This window comes from Ammospiza nelsoni, chromosome 3 (assembly GCF_027579445.1).
Source record: "Ammospiza nelsoni isolate bAmmNel1 chromosome 3, bAmmNel1.pri, whole genome shotgun sequence".
Lineage (NCBI taxonomy): Eukaryota > Metazoa > Chordata > Aves > Passeriformes > Passerellidae > Ammospiza > Ammospiza nelsoni.
The window spans coordinates 14,602,260-14,626,888 of NC_080635.1; the positions used below are offsets into that span (position 1 = coordinate 14,602,260).

Sequence of the window (24,629 nt, forward strand, 5' to 3'; positions counted from 1 at the left end):
GCTGCCTTTCCAGCAAGCCTCCATGCTAAGGGTTTCTCTGTGAAGGATGGCAGGCAGCTGGTTATTTATTGCTGCAATAAGCAGTGGCAAGCAAATGATAGTATTTTGTGCTGTGTGCTGCTTGCTGTTCCTTTCAGCCTGCCCAGGGATTTCTGTTTGTGCTCACTCTGGGTACAGGTGGAAGCAAGGGAGGGCTTGAGTTTTACAAGTTCACTGTGTTTTATAAATGTAGCACTGCCTGTGTCAGAGAGGTTATCTTACTCCAAAAGTTATTTGGGTTTGTGAAGTAGGTAAACCCTTTGCATTCCTGCCTTCCATAAGTGCCTACAGACTGTTTTGTATAGCTCTGAGTAATGAAATTATGTATGTCAGTACTAAAGGAGGTCCCAGCTTTGTGCAAGCTGCAGTGTCTGACAGGAATAGTTTTGGGGTCTTGTGTTTGTGTTTTTTGTGGATGTTGTTGTTGGGTGTTTTTTTTAGTTAGTTTGTTTGTTAGGTGTTTTGGTTTCTTAATCTGCAAATAAGAGACAAAAACAACCAGAAAGACTAAGCCTGGGAAAACAGACAAGTATACTGTAATGTCTTTTAGATCAGTGGAGGCTTTGGTACTCTCAGTGGTCTGTTTTTATGAGTGTATTTTAGTCTCAATGATGCAAACATTTTCTTTTTTCTATTTTTAAAATTAAATTTAAACCAGTAATGATCTCAGCAGGAATCTGAACGTTGGTTCTGTGTCTGTTGGATGAAAAGGAAAGGCAGTAGAATCAGAATCAGTCACTTCTTACACAACAGGTAATTAGATTTTAAAACTCAATGCAACAGGAAATCATTGAGGCAAAGAGTTTAGCAGTGAAATAAAGGTGACTTTGCACTGATGTTGGTAATAAGAGCAAGCTCACTCAGTAGTTCTTGCTGATACAATAGTTGCTGAGCTATTGAAAACATCTGATGGTGTTTCAAGGCTCTTGTTAATCTCTGTGTAATTTCAAGTGTCAGGTCACACCCACATATTCCCACCACGAGGTTGCCACCTAGAACAGACCACAAGTGGAGGGGACGTACCAGACTTGAAGCTGATCTAATCCTGCCTGGTACCTCCTTCCTTTCTCCTTTTTCTAGAGTATTCCTGTTCTGCAGGTGGAAAAGCTGATATCAATGCTGTCATAGGTACAGCTCTTCCCTTCACTAGACTGGATCTCTTAAGAACTGTTAATTAAAAAGAAATCCTTGGACAAGATGCTCAGAATTAGGAGCAGAAGGGGGTTGTTTGACTAGAGAAGCAGGTAAGGCAGAGTTGAAGAAAGGGAGAAATTTTTTTGGGGTCCACAGTGTATTTGTGTATGTGTACATTTTACAGTGGTGTTTTAGTTTATTAATGAATAACCCATAGATAGATAAACCAAAACTACAGTAATTTGTACAGACCTAAGGAATACTCATCCTTAATATGCTGACCCAAAGCCTAGCCCAAGTCCTTCTGTACTATTCATAATACAAATTTATTTTGAATTCAATTATTTAAGCAGTTATTGTCTATGAAGATTGCAAAGAAATGCATGATCTCTACTTCTGGTCATGGTGCAGCACAGGTGGGATCTGTTTTGTGATATCTTACTATTCAGTAGCAATTTCTTGAAAGGATGAACATTGTGCTGAAGAGCTGAATTGAAGGAGAATCTGATTTACAGAGCTACCATCTGCAATCCCAGCTGAATTTAACATTGTTCTACATTGCTGCTTCTCTAGATGGCTAATGAGGTTATTTCTAGGTTAATTTTTCTCCTGATGCAGTCTCAATTAAAATGTAAAGAAAGCAGCAGAAGTTGCAAAATAAAATAACTTGAGAAGATCCATTTTGTGCTGCACCAGTGCTTTGTGGTAGGGTGTTTGTTACAGCTGCTAGTTATTATTTTGTATGAGGCACTTGCCTGATAGCATCTGTGTGTGTGTGTGAATCATCTGCAGAGCCTGTGACAGCATTCCAGAAGTAAAGTTAGCTCCAGTGGCTGAGACACTGAGTTTGTGCCTGTGAGTTTCATGCCTGGCTTGGGTTGAGTGGAAGGAAATATTAAGATTCTTAAGCCCAGAAATCTTGGAATATAAATGGAAATATGTTTGCATTGTTAAGAAATCACCTATTGCTATTAGCTTTCAGCAACCTGCTGACAGTTAATGGACACAGCGATTTATTTCTGATGTCACTCTAGCTGGGATTTTTTTTATTTTGAAGAATCATTCTTTTGCAGAAGATTAAACAAAAATGAGATTGATAGTTGGGTGTGATATTCAGAATGAAAGCATCATGCTCCATAATTAGCAACTGTGAACTGCAAACCTCCCAGGGTGAGTTAGACCATGTGGTGGAAGAGGGTGATGGTGTGTTCTTGGCAAATGAGATTCTTCATGCACAAAACAAAATGCTGGGTTTGCCTGTGCTATTCCCCCACACTGCACAAAACAGTCAATCATGTAAATTCTTCAGGACTTCTCTTTTATTAACAATACCTGGCAATGAAATATTTGTAGATGGACCTTTGATTATGGATTAATTGACTGCTTTCTCTACAGCTGCTGAAGAGTTGGAATGAGGGGATAGAAAACCTGGTGGTATCTCTCAGGCAATAATTTGTGTTTAAAAAGTGTATGTGGCTGGTTTAAATACTTCAGTCAAACAATCTGCTTTGTTACATCTTGTGTTTGCCAAAATCTTCTCCCCCATCACAGAACAAAGCCACTGTGCTGTTTCTAAATGCCAGTGCCTAAATGTGTGTTGAAGTGTGGAGGCCTGTGCTTTCTGGGGTTATACTGACGATTTCCCCTTTTCTTGATCCTCCTGTCAAGTAAACAAACAAACCAGTTTAACCACTTCTTCATATGATTTCAGAAGGAAATCCTTCAGAGAGGATCTGCTAGGAGTCTCTCACCTATTGACTACAACCCCAGTTTGCCTTTCCAAAGTGGTGCTAAATGAGTGTGTAGGGATCAAACTGAGCCAGATGCTCTTGCAGCAAAGCCATGAAAATAAACACATTATTTCAGGCTGTACTATTGGAACTAGAGCCAAATTTGGCCTCCTTAGAAATACTGCAATTCTATGTGCCTCAAGATCCTGCTCATCTCAGTTCCTGTGGGATCTTGGAGCAGGTACTAAGGGAAGAGTGATCCCAAAACAGTGGAGTAGTCAAATTTGAGGGAAGACAGGAGGCTTTCTTTGGTTTAGCAGCCTCAGTGAAGGCATTTACTTGAGCCTTCCAAGCTGTTTGAAGCCCTGCCAGGCAATAGCTGGGCCCTCCTTTCTCCTCACCACTCAAGCAGACCTCTGTAGCTTTTCTCAGCCAGTAAGTTATTAGCTGCTGCAGCAATCTGGTTCCCTCTCTTGATTATTGCATGAGAAAACAATCAGGCTTCGCTGCTGTTTTGGAAGCTGTTACATCTGGTAATGTGTCTGGGGTTTTCCATTTGCAAAACACTGTTGATTGCCAATTTGAAAACAGTTATTTCTGGGACCAGTGTGTTCCTGTGGATTTTACTTGTCTTCAGGACACCACAGTATCTCTGATTGCTCTTGCTGTAGTGACAAATGAAGTGACAGAAGTGACTGTGCTGATTTAACTCTTGGTTTGTCTTTTTCTATAACACCTTGCCCAAAACCATCCTTGTCCTCCCTCTGTGAGTGTTTGTGTGAGCATCTCTGGTCTCATTAACATTCATGTGAGTATTCCCAAAGCTCAGTGCAGTCTTTAAAACATGTCACTGTTCAAAATGTGCTCTGGTGCAGGTTAAGTCCTGCTTAAAGGCAAAAAACTAAGCCAAAGGCAGTGCAGTAAATCACCTGGTACACCTTAGCTATACCTTGGTACAAAGAGCTCTCTTGGGGAGAGCATGTGCATCCAAAGGAGCTGCAGTTTGTATGGCTTCATACCCTGGATAGCTCCTGAAATCCTACTGCTCAGGGCCCATCCACTTGATGTAGAGGATAAAGTTCATTCAGGGATTCATTAGAATAAATAAAACCTGAGGCATTTTTTCTGTCTCCACATGTTATGAATAAGAAGCCTGACTAGACCAATATTCAAGCAGCAATCAATTTATTAATTAATATGGTAAAGCATGAGCAATACAGCGCTGGGTACAGTGGGGGAAGTTTTCCCTCCAACTGCACACCCATAATTGATGGTTACAGGTATTTATAGGGGTACTCATCCATTTTTTTCAGCAGTTTCTATTCCCAATTTTTACTCATCAGCAGTTTCTATTGCAAATTTTTATGTCACAATTCTATACACTATTGTGATTTAGTTTTTCTCAGGATGTATCCCAAAAGGAGTATCCCCAGATGGTGGTGGTCCAGTTTCTGAAAGAAGAAAGACGAATCCCATCTGGTGGGGTCCAGCTCCCCAGATGTGTGTCCACCTTTTAATTGCAGAGACTATAAATCTCATTACAGTGATGTCCAGCTTCCCTTGGTCGAAACTATAAATCCTTGAGCTGATGTTGATGTTCATCTTCCTTTCTCAAGCTGTTTTTCTCTGCTTCAATAAGGCGTGAGAAAGCATATTTCCTTTATATATATTCCAAAGCTATAGTTTCAATGGTACAAGTAATATTCTAAAATTATACTTCAAAAGGTTATTATTGCAGAGCTTTTTATGGATTAAATGCAGGCAAAAAGCAACATCTTTAACACTTAATTCCAATGCTCCTAAATCTACTAGGGTTAATTGCGAACAACAGATAGGTTCAAAGGCCTTTTTCCATGCTTTATCTTCCTCAGTAATTATTAGAATTCACAGCTCTCCCATTGTCAGGGTCCACACATTTTGCATTCACAAATACACACATTGCCTGTTTGTACCTGACACGAGACACAGCTTTGCATCTCACACACAGAGCTCCAGACTCTAAATGCCCTGCAGATGAGGGGTGTGGGGATGGATGCTTGGAAGAGTTGATGCCTTGCTCTAGTCAGCAGTGATCTAAGAAATTACATTGGGAAAGTTAGTATGGAGATGTTGGCATCTCTTGCTGAATGCTTTTTCAAGGCTGTGGGTTTAGAGTATTTCAGATTATTGTTACCTAGATGTTCTGCTCTTGGGTTAATATTGCAGAATGAAATAGCACATTAGCTGTAAGAGAATATTTTATTAAAATACTTCTTAGCTTCTTTCCTGAAACTTTTCAAATATCCTCCCTTTCATATGTGCTCAGTAATCTGTTAATCTTTTTTCATAATATTTTTACAAAACTGGGGAGTGTTTGTGGTTTTTTTTAAAGGAAATTAAATTCTGTTTTCAGCTAGGGGCTTTTCATTAGACTCAGTCTGTAGCATGTGTCTCTAGCATCAGTATCAGCCTGATGCTGGGCTATAATTGACTTTTGCATTCTGTCTGAGCAGAGTTCACCTCAAAACCTAAGATCTGAGGGAAAAAGTAATTTGTGCAGATGCTCTTCATAAAACAAAGACAGATTAAATCTGGAGCTGTCACAGAATTGCTCTTACAGATGCATCTGCTGCAAAATAATTACCTCTCTTGAGCCCAGTAAGTTAATCAATGTCTCTTGTTTGTGTCTGCAGTGAAAACAATTAAAAGCTCATTTCCTGGTTTTTAGGTAAACCTACAGATTCTCTGATTTTTAGGGGTAATTAGATTTATTTTGATGTGTATCACAGTCCAAAGTGTTCCTGTTGAACAGCTAGCTGTCTGTGATACAATTTACTTGTAGCCAGGATGTAATTTCTTTTCAGTCACTTTTTTTCCTTGTGATGGTTTTTGCTAAAGAGTTCAAAATCCTTTTGTCTCCTTTCATGTAAATTGCACTTTAAAAGCTTAGGGCTCTTTGTACAATCTTGAGAAATGCCATTATTTGTATTTATTTCAAGCTTCCTTTAATGTAATTTTTTGCAAGATCAGGAAAAATACTATAGCTGAGAAAATAACCACTGATCACTCAGAGGCAGTGAGATGTGTGCACCAGGTGCAGGTAGGTGGAGAGGGACCCCAGTGAGATGAGCAGTGAGAAAGCAGCACTGGCACCTAATGCAAGGCAGTAAATGATGCCTTTCTCCCTGCTTTGCACAGCCCCTGCTCCACCAGGACAGATCCTTTGCTGCCTTCAGATTGACTCTGCTGCCTGTAATGTCTGTTTTGTTGGCCACGAGCAGATTTAAACAACTTTTCCTGTGCCTTCTTTTCCTCATGGCTTGGCAGGAGCACGAAGTGTTGAGCTAAAGATTGGGGGGAAAAAAGCTCCAAACCTCAAATAAACCCCAGAGTGTTTTAAACTCTGTTGGACATGGTGGTGATAATAGACTTAAAAAAGAAGTGACAAGACCACACCCAACGATTAACCTTGCGTGCATTCTTTAGGATGGCTTCACTTTGCTCTTTGTGCTCTGCTTGAGACTTAGCACTTGTGATCTAATGCCAAAATCTGTCTAAAATATGCCTTTGGTCTCCACCTCTGTGGGAATACCTTAATCTCTGAACTGTGTCAAAGCTGTGCTGCTGCAGACTGGCCTCCAATTTTTTTGTTATAAAGAAAGAGTGACAGTATCTGCAGAGAGGGTACTAAGCCCCTGTGCAGGCAGGTATATTTGTTTTATTTTAATTCTCAGTGGACCTTTATTTTATCCTGATTCAATTGCTTACTCAAGGGCACGATTTTTTTTTTTTTTTTTTTTGTGTGTGCCCTTAATGCATTAAACATTTTTCCAGGTCAAGGAAGCATCAGATATATTTTCCATTGTCTTAAGAGTCACAACTAAACTTCAGCAGTGACCGTGGCCAAGGGGAAGTGGAATAATGTGGAATTGGGAAGTGGATTTGTGTGTAGAGTGGAGGGAATAAAAAATTCCTGTGCTGTAAACATAGAGGTTTTAAAACCTCAAAGGTGAGGGATCTCCTGAGTGGCAATTTTATTTTCTGATAGCTGTTCTTGACTTAGTTTTATTACTGGAAAATGCACATAGACACCTTTTTTGTAATTCAATAATGTTCCAGTCCAAATCACTTTTGAGTATGAGCATTTTCTGGCACGTTCTTGTATTGCAGCTAGACCTTCTTTAAGAGGTTCAGGTGTCTATATTCTGTGCAGAAGTGTCCTCTTGCAAAAGTGCTGAGGCTTTCAGCTGGCTTGTGAGGAAATGAAAGAGATTAAGGTAGCAGGTTGTCAAGGCAATGGAACACAGATTAACTACTTATGTCCTCACATTGCCCACATGTGATCTAAAAAACCCCTTCTAAGTAGCCTTTGAAGATAAATCCCAAAACTTGAGCTGAAAATGTTCACTGAAGCCTTTCTTTCAGAATTCCATTTTATTTAGAAATAAAACTGATGTATTTGCCGCAATCACAGAATCCAATCTGTTTGAATTACATACTCTTTAGGCCTTTTAAAACAAAATACTTGAGCTGATCCTGAACTTGTTGGGATTTAAAAGAAAATTATCCCAAGGTGTGATCTGCTAAATTATGTGGGCTGTCAAATCCCACCCAACAGTGTCAAATATGTGACAGCAACCAGTGTCAAATATGAACAAGGAGACTTGAGCTTGTGCTGGAACACAGCTGTCAGGAGTATCAGTGGTAAATTGCTAAACTTTCCTTTTTATTTGAAAAATGGAATCTACCTTCACTGTTAAGGATTTGTTTTATATCATACACATATCATACTTACACAATTTTATCATTCAATAAAAATGTAAATTTTCAGGCATTCATTATGTTAGATATTTGCTTTTTCATTTGAATAGGTGAATGGCTATATTAATATGCTTAATACTATTAATTATGGTTATATTAATGTTTACCAGGAGTGCTAATCACTATCATTAATTCACTGACATTTTAAAATGTGGTTGCACCTGTGTTCTCATCCAGATGCCAGGAGAGCAATGGGAATTGCTAAATGCCCCAGTTACACTGGTTGCTTCACATTAAAAAAAAGGAGCTGTGCAGTTTTGGGAGTCTGAAAAATAAACTGCAAATTCTGAACTTCCTGGTGTTTCCTCATATCTGCTTCTGTAGTCTCTCTAGTCCCTACTCAGGGAACAAATTCTAAACAAACACGAGCATCATTCATCTCCCTGCTCTGTGAAAGTCATACAAAGACTCCCACATCACCTTGAAAAATAGTTGGAGAGTAGTTCTTTACTATTTGTAAATGATCAACATATTTATACCTGCAAATATCAGATGGGTTAAGTTCTTAAAAGTTTCCTCTCTTTCCCTACCTTGCTACTTGTATGATTATTTTTGAATGAAGTGGGTATTTTCAGTTAGGCAATCTTAGGGTGTAAGGTGGATGAAAAATGTTTCATTTAATTAGGGATCAGTGGAGTTGCCCTAACTTGGTCTGGTGTATCTGTCCTTTTACTCACCTTATTTTGCAGGAATTATTTAGTTTTTCTGTTCACAAGTATTTGGTTGCAGTAACTATCACTAACCACAGTTCGTCAGTAGTTCAAGGAGTTGCTAAAAAGCTCTATGCAAGTGCTTCACACACAGCCCCAGGCTCTTTCCTGAGGTGTGTGCAGCCTCCTAGGAGAGCCATCCTGGTGCTGTGTGACAATAATATGGAATGGACAATGTTTTTGTTTATTTTGTTTGCTTTGTAAACAAGATTTCAGCTTTCACTTGCCTTCATAGTTTACCCAGAGTTGTATCCACAATTAATTCGGGTGAAATGTTTGATTTGGGGCAGAACTGAGAGGTTTGGGTGCCCCCAGATCTGCTCATGGCTAAGAAGCTTTCATAAAAAGCAGGACTAACAGGCTGCAGAGCCAGGTAAAAGGATGTAAACAAGTCTGGAGTGACTGAAACCTTTGCTGTTTCCCTTTGAGGGCCAAGATGGGAGATGCCTGCATTGCCAAGCCTTCCTCGTGACTGGCTGAGGACAGAGTGAGAAGATGGGGATGGAGACTTGCTTGCTCAGTGTTTTTTCTTCTTTATAGCTTCTAAAGTCATACTCCTTGTCAAGGACCTTCTGCTCTGTACTTGAGGTTTTCTCAGTCCCTGCAGAAGCACAGACAGTACCACAGCCATGGCACCACCTAGAAAAAGCTGGGTAGGAGTGTGCAGCCCTGGGGCCTGAGGATTCACTCCCAATATCCTTCTTAACTGAAGTTGGAAATGGTTATAACTTTTCAGGTGCTTGGTTTATTAGCCACAGACAATTCCTGCAGGAAGCTGGTTGATTAAATGGCAAAACAATTCTGTTCAAAGCCCAATTTTGTCTCAAGCTAGTTCTGATGGAAGAGATTGTCTGTGATTCCCTCAACAGCATGTAGATAATTAGGCAAAAGCCCCTGTGTGGTTCTCAAGCCTCCAGCATTTGTGAATGGTCTATAAATGTGCCTATTGCTGTAGTCCAATTTCTGTTCATTACTTGATCTCTAGTAATGCTGCAGCAAAACTAGATGGCTCAAATATTTATTTAATATATACCTTTAAAGTAGCAAGCCAAAATGTCACAGACTAGTGATGAGAAAATGTCTCCTCGGTTATTAAACTTGTATATCTTGTTTGCTTTTCATTGTAGTCTGTACTGTTTGTGTTTTGTCTCTTGAAAATTTCCTTGATGACTGTTTGATGTATCTGACACTGATTTTTTCAGTGTCAGGCTATTTAATTTATTAGCCTGTGGAAAGCTGATAGATGGAGATTGGTATCTTGCTTCCATTCTCATTTTTGAGTCCGTTTTTTGATTTTTAATCAATGTCTGGTGCACAAGGCCCCACTGGCAATGCAGAAGAAGAAAGATGTCACAGTTTGGGGCTTACAGCCTCCATGGCTGGAGAGGATGTGGGTCTGCTCTTTTCTGTGCCAAGGCACTGGAGGCTGGCACATCTCTGCACAGGCTGTTCAGTGCTCACAGCCACATCAGGCCTGCAGGGAGACTGGGAAAATGGCTTATTCTGCCTTCAGATTTCCACCAGAATATCAGTAGTTGTATTTGCCTTTGTACCTGCTATTTGCTTGTGCTTTTTGAGATAATTTCTTTGTTGTATTTATTTTTCTATCCTTGCTTTTAAAAGAAGAGCAAGCCTTTTTGTGTTTGTCTGATGTGCAGCATATTTTCAGGAGCATGACATAGACTAGAAGCATGGTTTCAAAGCCATCTTATTGCAAGTAAATTCAGGAAACCATCTCTGCAAATGTTCCTCTGTTGTTCTTTCTGAAAGATCAATCCTGACTGGAAGTAAGGACCTTTGATCTGAAGAGGTACAGAGTGCACACATTGAGCTGTTCCACTCCCATCTAGAGGGAATCAGTCCCTCTGTAAGCATTTCTTGCAGTATTCCCACACTCATGCTTCTAGCCTTAGACAAAAGTGAAAGATCTTGAAATCTGATAACTGCAAGGTATCCTCTTGTTCTTCTGCTGTAGAACTTGCAGTGATTCTGCTCCTGAAGAATTAAAGCTTAGATGGCAATGTTTTCCACAGAGCTAAAATATCTATGGCTTCTTTTAAATTTGGTAAGAGCATTTGTGTGTTCAGCACTCCTGAAAATCAGTGCACCAGTCTGAGATCTGAACCTAATTGTAAGCTGGTACAAAGTTGAACAAATTCACACAAATGCACCTAGGAGGCATACAAGTCTATAGGTAGGAGGGGTAAAAAGTTGAGAGGAAGCTATATTTAACTGAGTTTCACCTTCTTCTGCCTTATTTCACTCTGTTTTCTACCTCTTTTCAATTTTGGAGTGTTTTCCCTTTCCCACAGCAGCTGTTTTACAATAGATCATACCCAGGCATCAACTCCACCTCAGGATTCAGGTCTCCAAGTGCAGGACTTCCCATGAAGATGAGCAATGACATTATTACAGGTCATAACTCTTTTGTTCTCAAAAGTATTTACAAGTAGTATAATTTCACCTGCAAGTCAAGAGGGATGCTTGAAAAATACCTTGCTTTGCAGGATTTTCTTGGTTAAGAAACTGCATTTCTGCCTGTGATTCCCAAATCACTGGTGTGCACACGTGTGCAGGGCTGAAATGCCTATGAATCTCTTCAGTGTAACCTCTGTGTGTGTTTGTGGGTGTTGAGATTAATGAGTTGGACTTTCAAGTGCTATAACAGCAAGGGAAGGCAGAGTGCACTGAACAACCCCTCACCCCATCTCCTTTTCCAAGTTCACACAATCTGTGAACAAAGCAAATATTTTCCTAAATTTTATATAAGATGTCAGTCTTCTAGTCTGTTCTTCTTATTAAAGATCACTGCCATGGCAGGCTCTTCCCCTTGTGTTTTAGCTGTATGAGCACCATCATTTCCTGTTTTTCCAGGCAAACTGTCATAAACATCACTCTCCAAGGAGATGCAGAAGGTAGAATTTTGTAAACTGATGGTGGGACTTTTGAGCAGTTTATCTCCAGTGAGAGCTGTCTGTTTATTCTTGCCAAAGGCATTAGCTGGAGATTATTGGTGCTCTTGATTGCTGAAAATGTGTAACTGAATGAGAGACAAAGTATTTCATAGCTAAAGAAAGGATATTGCTCTGGGTTTTCTTCTCAATGATTGCAAATAGAACCATACTTCCTCAATAATACTTGTAGTCTAGGGCTGTTTCCTGTCATTGCCACTGGCCATTACTGAATATTTCACATTTAGTGGCAGTTTTCCTCTTTTTATGTCAGCCCCATCCTCAAAATGGTGTTTACAGCACTCACTGTCCTGCCTGTTGGGTCCCATTCTTGCCTCTATGAAAGGGTTTGTTAAAGCCCAGAAAAATGGAATTTAATAACTCTCCCACATGTTGGTAGGTTTGGTTTTTTGGTGGGTTTTTTTTTTTTTTTTTTTTGCTAGTCTTGTCTATGGCTACTAATTCTCATCCAGACAGATTTTCAAATCCGCTTTTAATTTCAGCTCACAGCTTCATCAGTTCTGAATGACCACATCAGCAAAATGTCTAAAAGTTCAGTATCTTTCCTTTGTGAGCCTTGCCAGAAACAGGAAGGATTTCTCCCTGCTTCTCTTTTACCTTAAGAAACCATGGAAAATGTTGTCTTCAGACCCTCTTGCTCTCTAGGATAGGTATCCTTGGAGGACTCAGGGTCCCAAGGGTCTTTCTCAGTTCTTGGCTGAAGAGGTGGGCATAGAAAATCCTTTTCTGAGTTCTGGAGTTTCCTTGCTCTTAGTAAAATAGAGTTCCTTAGGAAAATGCTTCTTGGGTCAGAAAGCTAACAGTTCAGAAAGAGCTAACTCTACAGAATCAGCTGGGAGAAAAAAGAGACTAGACAAGACTGGAATTGACAATTTCTGGCTGGAAAAAAATATAAACAGAAATAACTATCATTTGCTTCATCTGTGCAATGTAACTAAAGTGAGAAAGCTTCTTCAGTCACCATAGAACAAGATTTTCTCCATAAAATTTTTATAAATCCTAAACAGTGAAAATTGGGTAGCATGATTGTTTCTCATTTGCTTCAAGCACCAGACTTTTATTCTGAAATAGGATGAGCCTAAAGACAAATACAATCTGGGGCTAAATTAGAGCCTTTCATGTATTAAAAAAGCAGTACTGCAAGTCATAGATCAAAAGAGGAAAAAATCCATCATTTTACTAAAAATCCTCCTGCTTGCAGGAAGACAGAAGTCAAATCTGATTCAAGTGATGAGTCTTCCCTGTGGGCAGAGCAGTGCTGTGGATGTGGTGATAAAGGACTTGACATGGGTGGAGAGCTCTGATTTTCACCAGCAGAGAAGGCAGAGGCTTGGCTTGGGGATGCTTGTGTTGGATCCTGTCTGTCAGAGCTGGAATGCCCACTGAGTGTTTGGGAAAGGAGAGGCTGCTCCAGCACAGCAATGTCTGTGCACCTGAGCTGCACTCTGCTGTTCTCACACTCACTTCCTGAGCTCTCCTAGTGCCTGGTTAGAAGCTGAGCAGTTAGCTCAAGGAGCCTTATCAGAGTTTCCTTTGGGAAATTGGTGCTTGCAGTGTTGCACAGACGTGGTGAGTCAGGCTCAATCCCAAGACTTTGTGTGTAACAGGAAAGCAGCAGATAATTGCAGTTTAATAAAGCCCCTTGATGCCCTCATCTGCTGGATAATAACTCCAATTCACAGTTCATGTTTTCAGCCGTGTAAATTTAAAAAAATTATTATTTATGTTTCAAAGAAGGTTTACCCTAAATAATCGACTCTTTAACCTTAGGTCTTAAGCAGTGTTTGAGACAAATAGGAGGCTTTAGGGGTTTTTTACTGGCTTGGGAATCATGTAAATTAAACCACTGTAAGTATGCCTATTTGAAGAGTGCTTTAATTTGCTGTTAGTATTTTTAGAATGATTTTGAGCTCCAAGGGAAGGAGCTTTCTTGTGAAAATAAAATCTCAGGCACCCCAGTGTTATGTTGCAAAGACACCTGTGATCTTTGCAGTGACCCTGTGTGCTGTTGCACTTAGAGCAGCTGTTCACAGACAGTTACATCCAAAGCCTGGATGTGAAGTTACATCCAGAGCCCATTGCTCTGAGGCCTGGCTGAGGATGTGTCATCCTCCTCAGGCTCTGGGGGCACAGCTGGAAGTGATGGTGTTTATGAGCTGCTTCTGCCCATACCTCCTGCCCTGGCCTGTGGGGCCTGGTTGCTTAGGAACAGATCTGTGAGGTGGCAGTGGTGTTTATCTCTTGGCCTTCAGAAGATAAGAAGTGTTAATTTGTAGTTCATATTGCAGCTGACTTTCCCTGTGGTTTATTAAATTCAGTGTGTTTAAGCAGTGAAAGCTTTCATTGAGCTGAGTTTCCCAGCTGTATTAAAAGCTCAGCGCAGCGGGCGTCGGATGTGAGCCCTCAGAGCAGAGCAGGGTTTAATACCACTGTGACATTTCCAAGAGTGTCTAGGGGAATGCACTCTGCCTGCATATTGCATTTCAAGAGCACTTTACTATTTGCTAGCCTTTTTATTTTTCTTGAATTTCAGATTCCTAAGGGGGTTAGACTGAAAGGGAAGAGTTTTTATGCTTCCCTAAAATAACCGCTTACGTCTCATTCCACGCAAATTGAATCCCCCCCACAACTTTTCACACCACAAATGTGCAGCAGAAAGAAGAAAAAAAGCAGAGAGCCTGCCTCAGTACTGGGCCATAGCCAGTGCTATTCCTCTGTCACTGTCTCCCTTTTCTGCTCCAATCCCCAAATTCCTCCCATTTTCCTGCCTTTTGCCCACTTTCACTTTCTCCAGGTCTCCTGTCAGAGCAGCTGGCATTAGCAGAGCTCTTGGCCAGCACTCAGAGTCAGACACAGCCACATGTGCCACTCCTGTGGGCTGGAAGATGAAGAATATAGCTGGTTATGTCATGTGTAAAGCAGAGTCTCACAGATCCCATCTTGTGAGCTGCAGCCTACTGTAGATGACAAAGGGAGAAAGCTGGTTTGTGTGGCACCAGGGAGACAGCAAAGTAGCAAGGCTTATTATATTCTTATTTTCACTTTCAGTTCACAATTTAAATACCCACAAGGAACAAATTTACTTTGCTTATAACAGTCTTTTTGAATGATAATGTCATCAGAAATTTCATTTTCCCTTTGCCCAAGAAGTCAACAGCTGTTTTCTGCAAGGCAGAGATATTGTAATCTCTACAATTATTCAGTCCTGTACACCAAAAGGCATTAGGATCTGTCATTTACTCAATGTGATAAGTGTTTGTGCAGTATTTATACTTATTTTCTTGGTACTTGTCTTTTTGGTGCTATTGCAATTTAAATGTGGTAATAAAAATCCTATAGTGCAAATATATTTCGGCTCATGTAAAGGAATGGGATCAGCAGCTCACACATTTAACTGTTGTAATCAGAGGAAATGTTCTTAATGCAAGCAAGAGCAATAGAATTTGGTCCTCAAATGTCTAGATTTGCAATTTCTGAGTACTCAGGTGTGTGATTACTGGCAGGCTAAAGTGCTTTGTGAGATTGGGGTAGAAAGAGCTCCTGCCAAATTCTCCTAAAATTTCTTCTTTCTTCCCTGAGCAGAGAGGAATTGCACTCCCATGGTGATACATGCACTCCCACTGGAAAGGAGCCAGGTGGAAAGAAAAAAAAAAGCAAAAAGATGCTTTTCTATGCATCATGTGTCTCAAGTGCTCCATACCTGTAGGGAGCTCAGCTGCAGCATGGGACCTGTTCTCAGCCCCTGTGCAGATGGATGCAGCCCTGAACAGGCACAGGTTTGGGTCAGTTGGCAGCTCTGCTCTAGTCCAAGTAGGATCACCTCTCCTTGAGCTTTCCCATGCCATATGGACATGTCTGATGGAAGGACAAGGAGGGATTGTCTAAGAGCAGGGTGAGAGCTGGAGAAACTCTCAGGGACAGCATCTGTGTTTACTTTTCTGTTGTTACTGCACTTCATGGCAGCCACAGACCCTTTCCTGTGCATGATTGCAGTCACCCCAGGTAGATCCTGACAGGCTGGTAGGATAAGAGAAATAAAGCAATCTGTGAGAACTTCACTGTGCTTGAACAGAGTTATACAGAAACTCAAACAGCTACATTTTCTGTAAGTGCAACTAATAATATTGCTGCATTGTTGCCTCACTGAAAGTGGCCCAGGTTCAAAGCAGGATTTGGTTTTGTGCTTCAGGCAGTAGGGTTATGTGCTTGTACCAGATGGAGCTTTTAAATTTTCATCAGCAGGTTTATAAACACGAGAATATCTATCCTTTTATCTGCCCCCAGCTCTTTTACTAATTAGTTGCAAATGCTGAACTTCAATTAGCATGGAGTGGAGGAACAGATGAAATAATATACAATAATATACATTCTTACTCATGATTATCCATCATGTGAGAATGAAATAGACATTAATAATGACTGTTTCAGTTTTTTGGGGCTTTTCTATTGGTGCTTTTTTTCCCCCTTTAATACTTGGTAGTAAAAATGAGTGAAAATAGCTAAAAATAATGAGCCAGATTCTCTAGTGATGAAATCCTATTGCAGGCAGAGAAGTGAGAGTTTTCAGCCTTGCTCATCTTTGCCTTGACCCCTGTAGGTGTTGGGTCAAGCCAACACAAGGGTGTGTGACAGCTGTGTTGTTAAGTTTGCATGGAAGGATTTTACAAAGGCATTTATAAAACTACATTTTCCTGCTGCTGAGAGGTGGCCAGAAAGGTCTGGGCTTTGAAGCAGCCCTGCTGTGTGTTATGAGAGAATCCCAGATTTTCTGAGGGGTGCATGTGCATGGAGAGGCAAAGGGATTGATGAGTTGAATGCTGTCTTTGCCTTTAGCAGCACGTTTGCTGGCCAACAACCTGTGCTTGTGTGCTCCAGCTGAGAGGCTCTTTCTAGACCCTGCAGGCATCCTGTTGCTGTGCTTGTTGCCTGTGGTTTATAAATCATTCAGGAGATTTGTACCTTTCAACAGCAGCACCAGCTCTTTAGAGGGTATCAAGGAAGGGTGTCTACCTTAACTGGTAACTTTTAGGCAGGAAAAGGTTGGGGTGTATTCTCAAACATCAGTCTTGGCACACAGTTTGAGAATGTATTGGGAAATTGTCAAGAAAGCTGAGGAAAGGCAGCACTTTGTGAGGTATAGATTGGTTCTGGGAATTCTGCATCCAACTTTTCGTGTCATAGAATCATAGAGTGCTGAGGGGTTGGAATGGACCTTAAAAACCATATAGTCCCAACCCCTGCCATGGATAGGGACACCTCCCCCTAGATCAGGCTGCTCAAGGCCTCATCCAGCCTGGCTTTGAACACTCCAGGGCTGGGACATCCAGCCCTGTTGGCTATCTTGCCTTAAGAAGACTTCGCTGGAAAAGTAATCCACTAGGAGGATAGGGCCTACTGTTGGGAAATAGAGATGCATAAATCTGAAGCAGTAACTGAAAGAAAACTGTTCTCACAATAATAATAATGATGATGAAATATGTTCTGACTAATCACACTCCAGAATATACCCCTGAGACACTTGCTGGTCACTTCTGTGGTGGGTTGTGCTTCAGCATAAGGATGTCAGCTTTGTGGGCCATACTGACTGTGGAATAAAAAGCAGTAAATCTCTGAAGTTGGAAAAGACCTTTAAAAACATTGAGTCCAACCATAAACCTCACGCTGCCAAGTCCACCACTGAACCATGTCCCCAAGTGCCACATCTACATGTTGTTTAAACACCTCCAGAGTTGGTGACTCAGCCACTTCCCTGGGCAGCCTGTTCCAGTGCCTGGCAACCCTTTCTGTGGAGTTATTTTTCCTAATACCCAAACTTAGATGGTAGGAGAGAGGCAAAGCAGCATTGCTGAAGTCTCCCCTGAAAACATGAAACCAACAGAATTTTTCTTTTCCCGAGTCATGGAGGCTTGGTGTGTGTAGTGGAGGCAGCTGCTGCTCTGTCACAAAATGTGGCTGTGAGCAGGAGGTAGCAAAAGGCCAACACAGCCCAGGGGTCTGCAATTGCCACAGTCCAGTGGCACTGGAGTCCCGTTGCCACTTGATTGAATTATCAGAGATGCAAGAGGCTTCAGTTCTAACCTAGCATGGGCTGAGGGGTTACTGAGGATAAATGGACCCATTCTCTGTTCTGCTATGCTGATGCCAGAGCTCACTGCTAAAAGAAGGCCACCAAGCTTTTCTTTGTACTGCATTGGAAGTGACACTGCAAGGGGAGGGAAAGTTCTATTTAAAATTGCATAATCAGAGATGAACTACAATTGGGAAGAAAGATCAAAGATGGGAAGTAGGGACAGGAAGAAAGAGATGAGGTACAGCGTGTCTGCACAGACAGCTTAATTTCACGTTAATGAACCCCTGCTTAGGAAGGGAAGGGTGGCTCTCTGTACCAGGAGAGAAAAACAGCCTTCTGCCACCACACTGAGACTCCCTTTGAACATGGTCTCCTACCAGAATGAAGGACTGCACTCTGCTTCACATCTCACGGAATTAGAAAAGACCAAGCTATTTTCTGACTGCCTGCATCCTGCTTATGTAACTTGCAGATGACGGCTGTGCAACCTCTGGCTGAGCCCTGGAAAATTTCCTTGTCGGTGACTCAGGTGCTTGGCACACGGTCTGGTGCAGTGGGCTTGGAGATGAGATTGCAGTCAGAGGCACTGCCTGGCCCAATTCAAGGTCTCTTTGTGGAATTTCTTCCTCCTAGAAGCTGGCTGATTGTCCTGGTCTTATCAATGCCGAGTGTCCCTGTTGTGCTATGTTAATTAGTGCAAAGCATCCCCTTGATTGCTGTGAAGCAAGAGAAAACCACAGCCCTGTTATCCAGAGATGTGGGTCAGCAAGGAAGGAGGAGAAGAGCTAGGCAAGAACAAATCCTTGGCCTTTGCATTGATTTTATCCATAAAAATTCCATCAGGGTGCGGGGAGAGCATTTAGTGCAGCGAGGCTGTAAAAGTGGGATTTCGTGGGGAAGCACAGAGTCCCCCTTTGCAGTCCTCATTCTGAAACTCCATGCAGTCACCAGAACAGTGCTGGTTTGGAGGCTGTGAATCTGGCTGAAAGCTGGAGGTCAGGACTGCACATTGTGCTGGAGTAAAGTTGAGAACTATTAAAAATAAGGATTAGACCCAGGGATGAGGGAAAAAACTGAAACAGATGCAGAAGTGTCTCAGCTGCAAACCAGACTTCCTTGTGGATCAGCTGTCATCTCCAGGAGCAGCAGAGCCCAATTTCCACCTCTTTGGAAGTGTAACTGAGAGGAGCCAGGAGATCTGTACCACCAAGTAGGTCCGGTCACTGCAGTGTCAAGGCTGGGACAACTGTGAGGTGCCCAGATCAGCCCATCTTACACCAACCTGTGCAGGAAGGCCCTGGGGCAGCCCAGCTGTGTTCAGAGCAGCACTTGGTTTGCTCATGCAAAGAGCCTGTGTGCCAGACTGCAGTGGGAGGGGGACAGAAAAAGGCTTTGCCACAGGGATGACCTGGTGACTAATGAATTTCATTGATCCTCTGCTTGCAGGAGAGAGCAATCCATCATCTGCAGCTCCTGCAGCCGGTTCTGCTGAAGGCCCTCAGGAAGCAAACGTGAGCTGTTACCTAAAAGCAGGGCTGTGTGAGCCCTCTGAACCTAATGATGTGCTCTCATGGATGCATGAACATGATGGTGCAGAAGATCCTAGCATCAGGGACTCTCTGGATGGCTTCTACAAAATGTATTGCAGAAAGCAGCCAGAGAGAGAGGATCCAACCTACGAGGCTGCCTCACGGTGTCTGTCACAGAAGATTTCAGAGCTGGAGCAAAAAGATGGGACAAAATACGTGTCACGATGCCTGCAAATGGCACAGCTGGTCTTGAACAGAGATGGATGTAAGATCTTTCCAAACCACCCCCCCTCTGCTTGCTTCTCAAAGCCAGCTGAAGGAGAAGTCTTGTTGGAAAACAGGAGGAGGACACCCGGACTCTCAGATGATGTCTTGCAGTTCCTCTTGGAACAAACACAGGCAGAACGTAGCCCTGATGTGTCACACGAGAAGTGAGCAAGACACTGCTTTGTTTGTGTCATGGAGGCTTTGCTTTCACTCCAGAAAGAGGTGAAATTTCTTGGACAGACATTGTTCTCCAAGCACCACCTTCAGCAGCAGCTGCTCCATGGAGGGTTTCACCCACACCTTGCTCTCTGAAGGGCAGCACTGCTTTAGGAGCACCTGTGTAACTGCCTGGGATGTGTTGACTGATGCAGTGTTTGTTGCTGGGACATCAAACATGATAATTTATACCTACCAGGCTTTTAAATTGGCCTGCATCCTTACCCCAGGGTAACAGTGGTCCAGCCCAAATTCAGCCCCTGGGTGAGCATTGCTGTCCAGTGCTGTTGGCAAGAACAGAATGTTTGAATGACCTTGGCATGGTGTGCTCCAGCCCTGCAGAGGGAAAGTTAAGATTTTGTTTGAATATTTGTCTCCACAGGGTGCCTGTTAGCTCTGTGTTTTTACCTACAGACATATAACCCCACAGTTCATTACTGCAATGCCAAGTGAGTTTTTCTGACAGAAAAAGCGTGTGTGTGCATGAGAAAGAGAAAATACAGCTCTGGGTATGCTCTCTGACAGTGCTTCTGTCCTATTTACCTCCTCACCATTACCTCCCCCAACAACCTTCCCTTCCTTTCTGTCTTTCATGGTGGTGCTAATGAGATCCCTGGGGGAAAGTTCCCTTTAAAATGAAATGGATCTCTCTGAGCCCAAAGAGGCTGATGTCAGTCAGCAACAGAGCAATGAGCCCACACAGACACTTAAGGTTTCTCTCTCAGAAGCCTCCCAGCTCGGTGACTTCTTTGTTGCTTTACTGCCTCTGCCAGGCAGATAAATGTCTTTGTGCATGTTTTCCACCCCCTGGCCTGTGGACTGAAGAGCAGTTTGCTGTAGTGATGTTGTTTGCTGGCTGGGGAGGCCATTCTGCAGCGTGGGTGTGAGCAAGGAAGCACAGAGTGCCAGAGATGTGTTAAAGATGACAGCAGATGGGCAAGGGAGAAGGACAGAAAGGGTGGTTGGGGTCTCAAAGGTCACCATCAGTGTGGTTGCTCCAGTACAGCCACAGGGCTCACACCAGTTTTGGTATTTGATGTCCTGCCAGCCCAGCTGCAAGCCTCTCACCCACTCCCTGTCCACAGTGGCCAGATCTCAGAGTGGGTGTTTGTGTTCCTGCGTGTCACATTCCCTGCTGCAGTCCCACATGGGGCTGCTATTCCTGCCTTGCTGCCCCTGGCAGATTGGCACAGCTGCTGTGCTCTGCAGGTGTTTTCAGCAAAGGCAATGGAAATTTGGCTGCTGCCTTCAGTCAGAGCAGGAGGGGGCCCAGCTGGCTGCAAGTTATGGCCAAAGTCTTAGGACTTGGTTTAATTTCTCTTTGCAAATAGATTTATATTGGAAGTGCCTGGGTTTAGTTTCCTGTCCCTGAGTCATCATGGAACCAATACATTTAGCTTTGTGGTGGTCCTGCTCTTTGTGTTGCTTGCTTGCTTTTATGGCAGAGGTGTTGTACAAGTGCTGGAGGGCACACAGAATATTGGAGCAGACCTTCAGCAGCTCCCCCAGCATTACTCAAGTTAATGGTGCTAAGGGGAAAAAAAGAGGTGGGGATGCAGCATCATTTCTGTAGTAGCAAACAAACCCACAGGTTCTTGTGTATCAAAATCCAGATGAAAGCATCCTGCTGGCAAAAACTATAGAGAATGGTAATATCAGCTAGTTTAGCCACAGCTACAGCTGGCAAAAGCAAGCATGCTCCTGAGTGTGCTGTCAGTAATGACAGTAACATCATGGCCCCTCTGCCAGCTCACACTGCTTAACCCCACAGATCTGTCACAGCCACAAGGGCACAGGTTTGACAGATGTAGGGAGATACTGCTGAGGATGTGCAGGGAACAAGGAAGATCTTCATTGTAAATCACATGTTGTTGCTTTTAGTCTTTGCCACTGTTTATGCTGTTCCACACAGTTAAATTAGCTGCTGTGCAAAGCCTCTTAACTGCCATTTTAAGGGAAGTAAGCTCCCATGAAGAGAGAGATGGAGAAATCAGAGGTCTGCATCTGAATCCCTTCAATTGCTGTTTTTGGTTTGTTGATGAATTGGTCAGTGCTTTAGGTTAGCTTGAAAACCATCTGGTCTCCTATTCAAACTTTTAAAAAATATTTTAATGTAAAAATAAAAGCCAAAGACATTCAATTTTCACAAAGAAAGCTTGTAGAAAAATAGGAAGTTCCTGCTCTTCAAGAGAGACCTGCTGCTACTGATGTTTGAGACATCCCTACTGGGTTTTGATGGAAGAGAAAAGAAGCTCAGAATGACAAAACAGAGAAAAGGTGGCTGCTGGAAGAGCATGAAGAGAGATACTGGCAGAGGAGAGCATGAAACTGTTCAATTTTAAGGACTAACGTAGGCAGAACAGACTGGATGCAGCTGAAAAATTTGGATTATGACTCATCTACAAATCTTGTCTGGCATCTTGCAGAGGACATGGTAATCTCTGTGCTGCTGAAACATGCAGTCTTTTGAGAAGTTTGCACCCCTCAGAATCAGGAATGCTGCAGCTCTGTGCACTGCTCACTTCCAGTGGGCCGTGGGTATGACTGTCCATGGCTTCCTCAAGGTAAAAAAAAACAGTCTTTTTTATGGCAAGTACCAGGAGTGGTATGAAGCCCTCAGAGAAATGTCCCATGTTCTGCCCATTTCCCCCCAGCCTGTGCACTAATCTGAGAAACTGAGTTTATTCCTGGGAGGTGAAGTGCCTTCCTCTCTCCCTGGCTTGCACTTGACTTAGTTTTGACACTTGTGTGGTTTCAGCTGTCCCTGCCTCCCCAGCACTGGTGGTTCTCACCTGTGCTGGCAAAGCCAGCTGCTGGCACCTCTGTTCATCTCCCTGTGTGTGTGTGGAGGCTGCTTTAGCAAAGGCATTTGGGGGCTCACACTGCAGAACAAATGCAAGGGGGGGTTTCCTTCTGTTTGTTCAAGGCTCACAGCCAAGGAGCAGCTCTCTGAGCCTGACTTAGAGCAACACCTGAAAACCTACACCAGCTTTCAGGGCTCTGGGTATGCCAGATCCCACAAGATCCTAAGCAAAGTGTGTAAGTGGAGTAAAAGATGGGGAATCAGTCCCATAAGGTAGGACAAGCAAGGCCAAAATTGATTCCCCATTGCCAAGTAGGAGGAACACAGGGCATGGTGAGGATTTGCCTTGGCCCAAGGGTTTCCCTGCTGCCCAGCCCAGATCCACATCCCAGCCAGGGTCTGTTAGAGGTGTGTGTGTGCTTTGGGGTGGGTGTTGGGCCCCTGAGCTGGGCCAGCATCCCCAGAGGGGTGTGTCAGAGGGTGAGGGAGCTGCTGCAGGCACTGAGCCCTGCCCATGCCCTGCAGCCACTGGAGTGGCCCCGGGGCTCAGCCAGGACCAGCTCTGGCAGGCTGAGTTTGCTTCTACTCCCTGCCATGAATGCCTGATCCAAGCTCTTGTGCCATCCTTGCTGAGTGCTGCTGCTGTTCAGGCATTCCCTGCCTGGGAGCTGCTCCAGGACGTTTGGTATCAATGGCCTCTCTGCTGCTCGCTCCGACTGCGTTTTTATTTTCCCTCCCACTCGGCTGCTGGTGGGAGGTGCTGATTCATGCCAGCGACCTACCCAGTCCTGCAGCCCAGAGCAGCCAGGGAGAGCTGAGCTCCTGCCACAGGTGCTGCAGCAAGCCCTGAGCTGGCTCAGTGAAGTGAATGGAGCCAGGGCTGTTTACACCCCAGGGGATTTTCCCCCAGGAGTTTAAGGTGCTTTGGTGTGCCTGGATGTATCAGGACACATGTTGTTAAAACTGCCATAAGACAGGCAGTGTGCATCCTGTGTAAATGTGGCTATTCCATTACTGAGCATTGGTGATTTTGTGTGGGGCATATGTTTTCCCACAACACAGAAGTTCATGTTAAAAATACCCTGTTCTGTAGGCTTTCCCTAATGACTACTTTCCCCCACACATCGATTAGGCAACAGCATATGCCAGCATTTCTTCCTTAAAAGTAAAATCTGGCACATAGCACACAGGGCATGAAATAATAAGATGTGATTAAAGCAATAGCTGGAGCTAACCAAAGCCAGAAAACTTGTGGCTGAAAGGTCAAACCTTTTTTAAAATTGCATTTGCCTGTTTGTTTGCAGATGCTGGGACTTGGGAGGGAAAGTCTTGTAATGAAAGAACAACTATCATAGAAGATTTCACCCTCAGTACAAGGCAAACAAACTTTCACTTGCATTGGAAGGTAGGTTCCTGTAGTGGGAAATGTCAGCCTTAGGCAGGTGTCACTTTCCAGTGTTACCTGCACTGCTGTGAGAGATGAGCCAGGAATGGTGCTAAATGGGTGCTAAAATCAGCACCTCCTGGCCAGAGAAACAGAGTGATTCTGTAATTAAGGATGCTGAGGTGGGGATGCTGTGCCCTGCAACATATTTTCAGTGTGACTTCCACCAATTAGTTTTTTCTAAGTTGCCAGCAGCTTGTTTTGGGTATCTGAGAGCTTCAAAGAAAGAGTGGAAGGGCAGAGGGCACTTACACCACATCTCTAACAGCAATTTCCCTCAAAACCCTGCAATTAGAGCTCAAACAATAATAGAGATTTTGCATCTGTGGTCCAGCCCCCCCTGTTTAAGAAGCAGCTCAGCACGTGTTCTGTGAGGCCAGCTTGGTTTTGGTCCTGGTTTTTGCATCTTCCCTGAGTCTGGCTGGTGCCTGGGACAGGCTGAGTGCCACATGATAAAGGTGTGAGTGCAGGCAAGTGCCAGGGCTGGGTTCTGTCTCTGGGACTGTTCATGCTGCTTGTCTGGTGTTCCAGAATAGCCTGCTTGCACGTGAATTAGTAGGGAAGAAAGTCCTTCTGGCATGAGGAGACAGAGTGCTGTTTTGAGGGCTGGGGGAGGCTTTCCAAAGGCAGCAGTGCATTAGGCTGAAAATGCAAGGTGTGCTGGACAAGCATCAGACTGATTCCTGTGCCCTTCCTCCTGTTCCCTTTCCCATGGGGTGATTCTGCAGCTGATTTTTCCCAAAAAAAGTCAGGCTCAGTGTGCCTCATCTGAGTGCTGGCAAAGCCACCCACTGTGGCTTGGTCTTTCTTACATCCAGGGTAGCAGAATCTCTTTTCCTGTTTGGATCACATTCCCACCATCAGGGTTACTAGACAAATTTACACAGATGGAGCATCTTCCTGCTATTTTCATTT

At 43.3% G+C, this 24,629-nt stretch overlaps 1 protein-coding gene across 1 annotated transcript in view; it reads left to right on the plus strand.

The window, feature by feature from the left end:
- Window positions 1-20,406, plus strand: part of SHLD1 (shieldin complex subunit 1) — a 34,258-nt gene extending 13,852 nt beyond the window's left edge. Inside the window, exon 4 of the mRNA XM_059469177.1 lies at window positions 18,902-20,406. Within this exon, the coding sequence (XP_059325160.1) occupies window positions 18,902-19,419 (518 nt within the window). The 3' untranslated portion in view covers window positions 19,420-20,406. The remainder of the gene's footprint in view (window positions 1-18,901) is intronic.
- Window positions 20,407-24,629: the final 4,223 nt, after the last annotated feature.